Below are 9,944 nucleotides of genomic sequence, written 5' to 3'. Positions count from 1 at the left end.
CCGCTGCTGGCGGATCACTGTGCACTACCTTAATCACCAGAACAGCACAGCAACACCGCTACGCAACCTCGCATGGCCCCCGTAATGGATGTATACGCTGGATCTTTATGTGCCTTTGTCGGCTCAGGGCTTTTGTTGTTCTTTTCCCTTAGTCTTTTGTCGGCCCCTGCGTTTGATACACGAGAAGTGCTTCCTATAGGTTTGCCCCGAGGTGAGCGAGTTCGCCGCGTAATGGCAGAGCATCGGTCCGGTGTGGGACTGAATGAATTAGCGGCGGCGGGATTAAGGGCGGCGTCGTTCAGGGGGAGAACGCCGCCGCAGTCTCTTCGGTGGAGGTCTGTGTTTCCTCGTCGAAAGTGAAACGGGGGGCAAGGAGGAAGAAGAGGAGGAGAAGAGGGGATTTCTGCGGGTGCCGCTCATGCACCGCCTGCCCGACGCACGCCGCCGGATGGGGGATGTAGAATACAGCTTTTAATTTTCCAAAACGCGATGCTTTCACGCTCTGCTACGTTTTCTCCTCTCTGATAAGCACCACCATCACCCTGCCCCCCATAACTCCCCCCCACCCCTGCCAGCCTCCTCCATCCCTCTTGGTGTAGCCTAGCAACAGGCGAGCGAGGCTGCAGTTCAAGGCCCTAAACATGTTTTTTTTTCCCGGGCTGGGGGTAGGAGCAAACGCTGTGCTCAAGCACGGAGCCTCATGCTAGTTCTGGCCTCGCCCGCGTGGTTTCATCCCCTGTGTCAGAGTAAAGGCGTGTTTGTCGGGAAAAGGTTTATGTTCCAGAGGACTCTTGGACCCTCGAGATCTCTTCCACCGAGGAGTCATCTCTTTCTCGGGTCTTAATGAGAGTAAGACATAAGACAGAGGAACGGCAACCACTGAGAATATACATGGACGTGTAGCTAAAAGCAAAAGTTAAATCAGAAAGACGGCGCTCCTGTTCTAATTCCCATCGATCAATGTCTGGCTCTAGATTCCCACGCAGTCATCCCAGACCCATCCGCTTCCTCTCTCGACCCACGCCATCGGGGGGGGGGGGGGAATAATCCCCCGGCAAACTTCCTGGATCCATCGTGCACCAAGCATTAAGACGTGTGTTTGTGTGTTCAGTGTTGTGGTTCGTTTTTTAGTGCCGGTCCCTCCTGATTTAAATAGGCATTTAGTGGGAATGTGTTGCCGAGCGACCGTCGACCGCCTGCGTGTGTGTGACCCTCAATCTCGGACGGCCCAACACTTGAGTCAGACGGACTCCGATTGAAAGCTGCTATTACTGAGTGATTGGCCCCAAGCATCGCCGCCTTCTCAAACCGCCACCGAAATAACAACAACAGTTTGTTTACAACTGTAAACATGCTAGCGTGTTACCAGCAGCACCGTCGCTAGCTAAAACAAACAGGGATTTTTGTACTAACGATAATTCCTCAGCGTTTTTTCCTCGGGGGATCAGTGGGGGGTACAATGTGCTCTTCATTCCCCTCAAGCTACGGGGGCGGCAGGGAGGAGGGATTGGGGCTGGTGGTGGAGGTGGAGGAGGTGGTTGAGGTGGTGAAGGTGGTGGAGGTTTAGGGGTAGTCTGCAGAGGTAAGTCTCCAGCTCAACAGACACTGGGAGATGATCCCAGACAGGACACTCATATCCTGGGTAAACCTCTCGCACGCCCCTCTCTCTCTCTTTCTCTCTCCGCCCCTGGCATGCTGAGAGGGGATCAGGAACGGGGAATACAGACGTGATTCGCGTGAATACACAGCAGGCGGTAGATGGCGAATCAGAGACGAACTTAGAGAGCAGGACGCTAAAATGAGGCGAGGTCGCCGGGCACAAAATACCAGCAACAGTAACAGAAGGCAGCATTGGCTTCCGAAGTTTGTACGACGATCGGGACAGGTTCCGAACAACACAAGAATGAGACTAAAAATGTGTTTAGGAAATGTCATTCCCATGTTTTTAACAATACGACAACGCCCCCGTAAGATATCGTCATGCGTGTTTCTTTTAGCCGTCCTGTGTGTGCAAGTGTGTGTGTGTGTGTGTGTGTGTGTGTGTGTGTGTGTGTGTGTGTGTGTGTGTGTGTGTGTGTGTGTGTGTGTGTGTGTGTGTGTGTGTGTGTGTGTGTGTGTGTGTGTGTGTGTGGGCTTATGTGTCTATATGTGTGTTCATGTGTGGGTTCATGTGTGTGTATAGGTGTGTTCATGTGTATGTGTGTGTGTGTGTGTGTGCATGGGTGCGTGTGTGTTCATGTGTGTGGGCTTGTTTGTGTGCATGTATGTGAGCGTGTGTGTGTGTGCTTGTGTGTGTGTGTGTGGGTTTGTGTGCATCTTGTTTGTTCTGGTGTTTGGGCATGTGTGTGTTCCTGTCTTTGTGTGTGCCTGTCTGTGTCTGTGTGTGTGTACTGTTTGTTTGTGTTCATGTGTGTGTGTGTCTGCCTGTGCGTCTGTGTGTGTGTCTGCCTGTGTGTGTGTGTGTTTGTGTGTGTCAGCCAGATGGAAGCCAACAGAGTAGATCTTGCTGTACTCCTACACCCCTCGGAACAGCATACAGACGGCTCCCAGAGTAATTAGCCACCCCTTCTAGAACAATCCTGAGTCCACCGCCCGGGCTTCATTATTATTCACTCATTCATTTGGCGGAGAACAGTCCTCCCCTCATGTTCGCCTCTGTTTGTCCCTTCTAGATTATGTCTTTCAAAGTATTCCGGAAACTTCTAAAGTGAAGACGTTTGCAATGTGTTTTAAAGAAGGAAGGCGCTTGTTTTAATTGTTTATTCTCTCATTAAGCACTTCTACAGCCACTAATGATATTCTATTGACATCAACATGGGCTGAGGGTGTGTGTGTTTGACATTCAAGACGATTACTCATGGATTTGTAACTTAGAGGTAAAGTTACCCATTGCGTGTGCTGCGTTTGAAGAATGCATGCAATGCTTAGAAATACAAATTGTTTGTTTACTCCCAATATGCAATTTTATAGTTTAATGAGGATCATGGGATTGCATGTCATGGAGCAATCAAGTGTTGTTTAATGTGTTTTGACAGGAAACGCCAACGCTAACTACGAAGTATGTGGGTCCGCCAGTGCATCCGTTGGTACTTTAGTTTACTTTATCATGGTACTTTATATTCTGTGTTATGGTTCCGTACTTTTTTCATCTCGTCCTTTTTTCGCTCTTTTGCGAAAGATTGCCAATGCCGCTGTGCTTCTTTTCATTGCGCTCTGTACCTTCGAGGACGGAGATTACTCATTTTTTGTTAGACTATAGGACTGCGTTCTATCGCCTGACAATGTCAGGGCCGACCCACATGGGAAAGCGAAAACATTCACCTTAATTCTTAATGGGCTTTTGTCGATTCCGAACTCAGCAATGAGTCCAAGAACACACAGAATGACTTTGTCGTCATCTGACATTCTATGTAGACATTTCCTTGTCTATGGTACGTCTGGGTCAAATGTCACGGCTGTTTTGTACGATGTGACAGCCTTTCTTGGCTATTTACTCAGTAATATGAGATCCTATTTAACAATGATCACTGCCATTGAATTGTACACACGCATTTCTTATTCCTTTCACAGAATTCCCTTTCATAATTCGATTCAAGAACACGGCGAAAAAAACACAACTATTTTTGGAGAAAAATTTTTGAAGTTGAAATAATTATATCGACTATCGAGTATACATAACAAGCGTAACAGGAGTTAAATCTGATAAAATGTGTTTTATTAATCGTTGTTTTTTTTACATCCCTCTTTCTACAAATGTTATTTTTTATCAACCAATGCAGCATAAAGAACCACGTTTTTTTGCTATTTCAAGGCAAGAGGCATTGTTGCAATCATATCCTTATAATTACATCTATAAATATCAACATGTTGGAGGTGTTGCTGCGTGTGGGGGATGTGCACGCGTGCACATGTGCGTGTGTTAGTCAGGCGCAAGGTTATTATCCCGAAAAACCTTTCTGTGAAATTCGCCGTGGTTAGAACACATGTTATTGTGTGTACGACCATAAGTAAAAGATTGCACAAGACATTCACAAACAAGATAATAAAGCGACACAAAACCAAGAAAACTCAACTGTATGTTAATACGAGTAAAGCCTCATTCGGTGGCTGGCGGTGTTAAACACACACAGTGGGGGCCCGATCCCCTCCTGTCAGGGGATCTGATTGGCTGTTCGGTCCCCCGGTTTCACATCACGCTCACAATTAGTCATTCCAATAAGGGTGCGCGGAGGACTAGGGGTGGGCCGGCCTAGGGCGTAAACCGCGGGGTCTTGTGGTCTCGCTGAGGCAGATTTCACTGCTGTGCAGACACGGGCATCAGTGGCAAATCCTCTTTATTCCCCCATAAATCCGCCACGGCTGTGCTCATCTGGTCAGGACACGGGCCTGCGCGCGTCAGCACTTCCCCGGCTCCGAGTGGAGGTCTCGTCTGAGGTGTGGAGACCACCCCCCTTCCACCACCCCCCCACGTCGTCAAATCCCCTTCGTCTTCTTTCCCTCCCTACTGCTTTAATCAAATGTCATTTGGAGCAGGCTTTTGTACGCCCCCACCCACCCCCACCACCCCGTCGTCTAAGCATCTGCTCTGCGTCGTAGTCACACTGCATCCATTTTCATTTTCTTTCTCTTTTTTGCGCCGAGAGCATTGATGTCCCGGGGACGGGATCAAAGCCGGCCGCGCCCGGGAACACGAGAGCCACACACTCCAGACGGGAAGCTCAGCGCCGAGACATGCCGAGACACGTCAACACGGGCATTAACGCGCCGCATTAAAAAAATAAATAAATTGTGTTTATTTTTTTGTCGCTTGCCCTTCTTCTTAAGAAGGTCGGCGGCGACCGACTGGTTTAATGCAGCGCCCGGCCCGCGGCGGTCGTGATGCCTTGCTCAAGGACATTCCGTCAGGGGGGTGGCGGGGTTTTACCTTGCCGCTGTGAGCGGACAAAGGAGGACCTCGAGACGAACGTTTGCGTCGGCTGAAGGAAGGAGAGTGACTTGTGTTGAGTTTCGATAATGGATAAACAAGCGGTAAACAACATGTTAGCCTCGGCCCTGCACGGCGTTGCGCCACAGGAAGCGGCTCGCTAGGAAAACAGCCGTTATGTTCCCACAGACATTCATGAGCCACCTGACGTCGCCACGCCGACGCCCTCTCAGATGGGTTCACCGCTTCCCCCCGGAATATTCCGTTCTCTCGGAATAAAAAGCAGACGTCTTAGTGAGAGGAGCCGGGGTCGGGATGGCGGGGCTGGTTTGTTTGTTTGTGTTACCCTGGGACGTGTCAAACGGGCGAGGGCAGGGAACAGGCCGGGAAGGGGGGGAGGGAGAGGGTGAGAGAGAGGGAGAGGGGCAGGGAACAGTGCGGGAGGGGGTTGAGGGGGCAAGGGAGAAGGCGAGGGAGAGGGAGAGGGGGCGAGGGAGAGAGGGAGGGAGGGAGAGGGAGAGGGGGCGAGAGAGAGAGGGAGGGAGGGAGAGGGAGAGGGGGCGAGAGGGAGGGGGGAGGGAGAGAGGTCGGGGTGCGGGCGGAGAGACGAGACAGGGGTTTGTGCTTGGGTCCATTTAGCGTCGGGGTCTGGCTTCATTAGCATGGAGCACGGAGCCGCTTCCCCCCAAGGGGGGGTCGGATCCAACCCGCGCCCCCCCGCCCCCCCCTGGTACAGTAAACAAAGCCCACTGTGTACCCCGGCGAGGCGGAGCAGAGGACAGAGGACCTGGCTGGAATCAGAAGCGCTCTCATTAATACCGAAAAATGTCAGCGGTGCTCCAGCCTCTCGCACCGCACCGGGCCTTTCATCGGAGAGCCTGGGCGGATAAAGGTTTTCGTTGCAGGAAACTACATTTATGATGTGTCCCACGCAGGGGGTCGACGGTTTCTCGAAGCTAACTTATTAGGCCCTCGCGCCTTTGCCTCGGAGAAATCCTCTCCAGTCAGATTTTATCGAAATCATCCAAAGTTCAGAGCATGACGGGGAAGGATTGATGGGAAATTGAGCTGCTCTGTCATGCAGCACAGAACACCTCAACCCTTTCTTTCTCTCAACGCTCGCTTCCCCCCCCCCCCCCCCTGGCCCCCCCACCAGGTCCAGACCCGGAGACCCGGCGGGTGCAAACTATTTTGCAGTCTTCATATTTTAACTCCTCATATTTCCTGCTCTGCTTGCGTGAACAGACACAATATTGCCGGCTCGGTCGTGTGGCCGGAGATGCACTCTGTCTTTCTGAGCAGGGGGGGGGGGGGGGGGGGCAAACCAGGACAATTTATCATCCAATCAAACCTTTTCTTTTCGGTGATTGAGTAGCATGCTGAAATGGACCCGCGAAACCTTGGGTCTATTGTAGCGCTCGCCCCTCAGACGCCCCCGGTAAATGTCACAGCTTTTTCTGCATTTTCTCCCGCACACTGTGAAATATTTATGAATCCCTTTGCTTTATACACATCTATAATACCAGGGCTGTATTAAAAAATCATTAAACATGAATAATTTTCAATAATTTGCCCATTATTTAGCTCTTTTGTGATTCAAGCATATTATTTTGTACTGTATTTACTATGCTACAGACAGAGCATTTCTAAGACTCCACAATCACCAATTATCTTTCCCCCCTGCGAAGAGGTTATTAAAATAATCAAGCACAAGGAAAGGAATCTCTTATAGATATGGGATTCAGATATGCAGTTTTATTACACAAGGCTATGTGCTCGACGCGTATATTCATATACCACATGATGATCAAAACCTGGTAAATAATGGACAACGTAAAATTTCATTCCGTAGGAAATTGAAAGAGGCGAGAAAAGGCCAAATTCGGAGCCAGCGAGTTCCTCGCAGGACAAAAGACATTTTGAATTCTCATAATGCGCAAGAGGCATAATTCAGCGCTTTATCAACCTGAAGGAGGGCTGAAAGCCCCGAGCTCTGGTGGTGGAGAAGCATTATATATGCATACGAATGGGATGGTCTAAATGCCCTCAGAAACACTCTTCATTACCTTCCATTGAGCCGGTGGCGGAGAGGCGACCGAGCTGTTGAGCCCACGGTCCCCCTCAGACCCACTATAGCGTGCGCTGTGTCATCTGTTTACCCAGAAACAAAGCAAGGTTAAACCCTCGCAGGCGGGTGACGGTGAGCACCCTTCCCAGGGATAGGGATAGCAACGATACGTGATGCGTGTGTGTACAGCCATGCAGCCACTGGAGTCGTCGTTTGTAGCTAGAGTTTTTCCGATACCAGTGTCGGAAATTCCTCTGATACTTCCTAAAATGCAGTAAAGGATATCGGCGAGTGCGCAAGCCTATGTGCCAATTCAATACCATAACACGACTGGCTCAGTTAGTGAACCAACTACACATGGCTCATTTTAAGAGTAACCCTTCGATCATAACAAGTGCTGTCAGTAGTTACAATGCTAGATGCTGTATCGGTACACACTCGGTGTCGGGCGACCATCTATTTGTTACCCAAACCACGGTTCGCTCTGGGGTCGCCCACGTATGACTTGTGTCACGGCGCACCGTGAGAACGTCGAGACATCATAAAAGTTCTGTTTCCCCTGTTTTAATTTTACCCAGAATCCCTAGCGGGGGACAGCGCACCCCAGAAGATCGACCACGCGGTCATCGGCGGGGTGGTCGCCGTGGTGATGTTCGCCATCCTCTGCGCGCTCATCGTCCTCGGCCGGTACTTCGCCCGACACAAAGGTGAGCGCTACCCACAATGCACCAGGAGAGTTGTCTTATGGGTGACATTTTATGCCACCAGGTGTGAGTTTGATTAGCCGTTACAAGCCGTTTTGAAAATCAGCCTCTTCTGATATCACAAGTGGAAGTGTCCCCCTAGATGTAGGACGGATAGATGAGCAACGTTTGCTACAGTCCAATGGGTAGGCTCGGAGACTGATCTATCCAGCATACATCAAGGTGGACACATTCTCTTCGGACATGTCAGAAGAGGCAGATTTGGCATAAATGTTCTAAAAAAACAGAGCAGTTGTGTCAAGAAGAAACCGACATTTTCCGACATATCCTCATAGATAGAAGTGGTCTTCTCGAACATCGGTGGTTCTCTCTCTCTTTCTACTTCCGGCTCTAACCCTCTTTGTCTTCTTGCCTAACCCATCTCTTTTGTGCTAAAAAATTGCCATCGTTCACGGAGCTGTTAACCCCTTAAAATAAAAAATCTCCCACGGAGCTCGGTATGCCAACACCAGGTGATGGCTCACTAGTCTTTCTCAGGTTGTCCAACACAACCCGTTTCTGTGATAAGCCGTTATGGCTTGTAACGGCTAATCATACTCATACCTGGTGGTATAATATTTCACCTTTAAGGCTTGTGACCCGACTCGTGCTGCTGTTATTGTTGTTTGAATCACCATTGGAGTGCGGCAGGATGCGAGTCTACCATGGGGGGCGTGGGGGTCTTGGGAGCCTTCTGATTGGTCCTTTCTGTGTACAGGTACCTACTTTACCCACGAGGCCAAGGGGGCGGATGACGCGGCCGACGCCGACACCGCCATCATCAACGCTGAGGGCGGGCACAGCAACACGGACGAGAAGAAGGAGTACTACATCTGATCACCTCCCGCGGGGGGGGGGGGGGGGAAGGGAGAGGTGGGAGAGACTGTGTCTGACTCCCGAGTGGAGTATGAGAGGGACTGGGGGGGAGAGGGGGGAGAGGGGGGAGGGGGGGGGGGAATGGGGCGACACTCGAAGAAGAGGAGCACAGCAGGAGATGAAGGAGATGAGGAAGGGAGATAAGGAGAAGAAAGGGGGGAGGGGCTTTTATGGGGGGACTGTGGGGTGGGGTCCCCTGTCCTAACCTTTCCTGGACGGCCGGGGCCTATTCTGTACAGTTCAATTATTTTACAGACAATTTTGTGCCTTGTTCTATTTCTTTCTAGCTTCTGTTGGTTTGATGTTGTCGGGGTTTCGCTTTCCTCTCCCCTCCTCTTTTTTCGACCCCCCTCCCTCCCAATCTCTGATGAAATGTCATGTGTTTCTGTTCCCTATTGGCCTGCTATCATCTGACAGGCCTCACGAAGCACTGTGTGCTTTTGGGAACCCCCACCCCACCCACCCACACACACACCCACACCCACACACACACACGTAGTCACACCCACACACACACGTAGTCACACACACACACACACACACACACACACACACACACACACACACACACACACACACACACACACACACACACACACACACACACACACACACACACACACACACACACACACACACACACACACGACTTCCACTCATTCGATTCCTACTTCCTGAATTACTGGAACACACTAAATACAAATTTGGTTTGTTTTTGTCCATCCGGTCAATAACTCGTCCAACAAGTCCTTCCGTATCCAAACAGCTTTCATTATCCATTATTATCCTCGTTGGAAAAACGACCAAAAAAATAATAATTAAAAAGATTGGGGAACTTCCTTCGCTGTGATTAGTGGAAATATGGCGCGGCGGCCGAGTTGGCTTTATGTTGGCACTCAATCATTCCTTTGATGACCAGATCTGTTTCTACTGATGCCTGTTTCAAATGCCAACGCGTGTGTTTCCTGAAGGGTCCTATCCTGAAGGGTTGATAGTGTTGCTCATGCCCGAATATCCAACCCAGTGTTTTGTAGTGGTAGTTAAACAGCACAGTGTATCACCCTCACTCCAAGTGACACCATTGTACATCCGTTAAGGATCTAGGGATGTGTTTTTTCCCACAGACGGTACGCTGAAGAGGTAACCTGCCGTAACTTATAGACTTCTACGGGTCTTATAGATAGAGGAGAATTTGCTCACAATAAATACAAATGAAATTCGTCAATGTCAATAAACATTTACATTTTACAGTTGAGAATACAGCAATTGCAGATTACAAATCGTCACATGCCTTGTGTCAATAGACTAGTAGAACAAGAGGTGGTAGAAGGTT

General features: G+C 49.9%; 1 protein-coding gene across 1 annotated transcript in view; it reads left to right on the top strand.

The window, feature by feature from the left end:
* cadm1b (cell adhesion molecule 1b) overlaps positions 1-8,583 on the top strand; it is a 34,834-nt gene extending 26,251 nt beyond the window's left edge. Inside the window, exons 7-8 of the mRNA XM_060076196.1 lie at positions 7,571-7,699; positions 8,454-8,583. Coding sequence (XP_059932179.1) covers positions 7,571-7,699; positions 8,454-8,572 — 248 coding nt within the window. The 3' untranslated portion in view covers positions 8,573-8,583. The remainder of the gene's footprint in view (positions 1-7,570; positions 7,700-8,453) is intronic.
* Positions 8,584-9,944: the final 1,361 nt, after the last annotated feature.

This window comes from Gadus macrocephalus, chromosome 16 (genome assembly GCF_031168955.1).
Source record: "Gadus macrocephalus chromosome 16, ASM3116895v1".
NCBI classification, from domain to species: Eukaryota; Metazoa; Chordata; class Actinopteri; order Gadiformes; family Gadidae; genus Gadus; species Gadus macrocephalus.
This window is presented reverse-complemented; position numbering and strand designations above follow the sequence as displayed.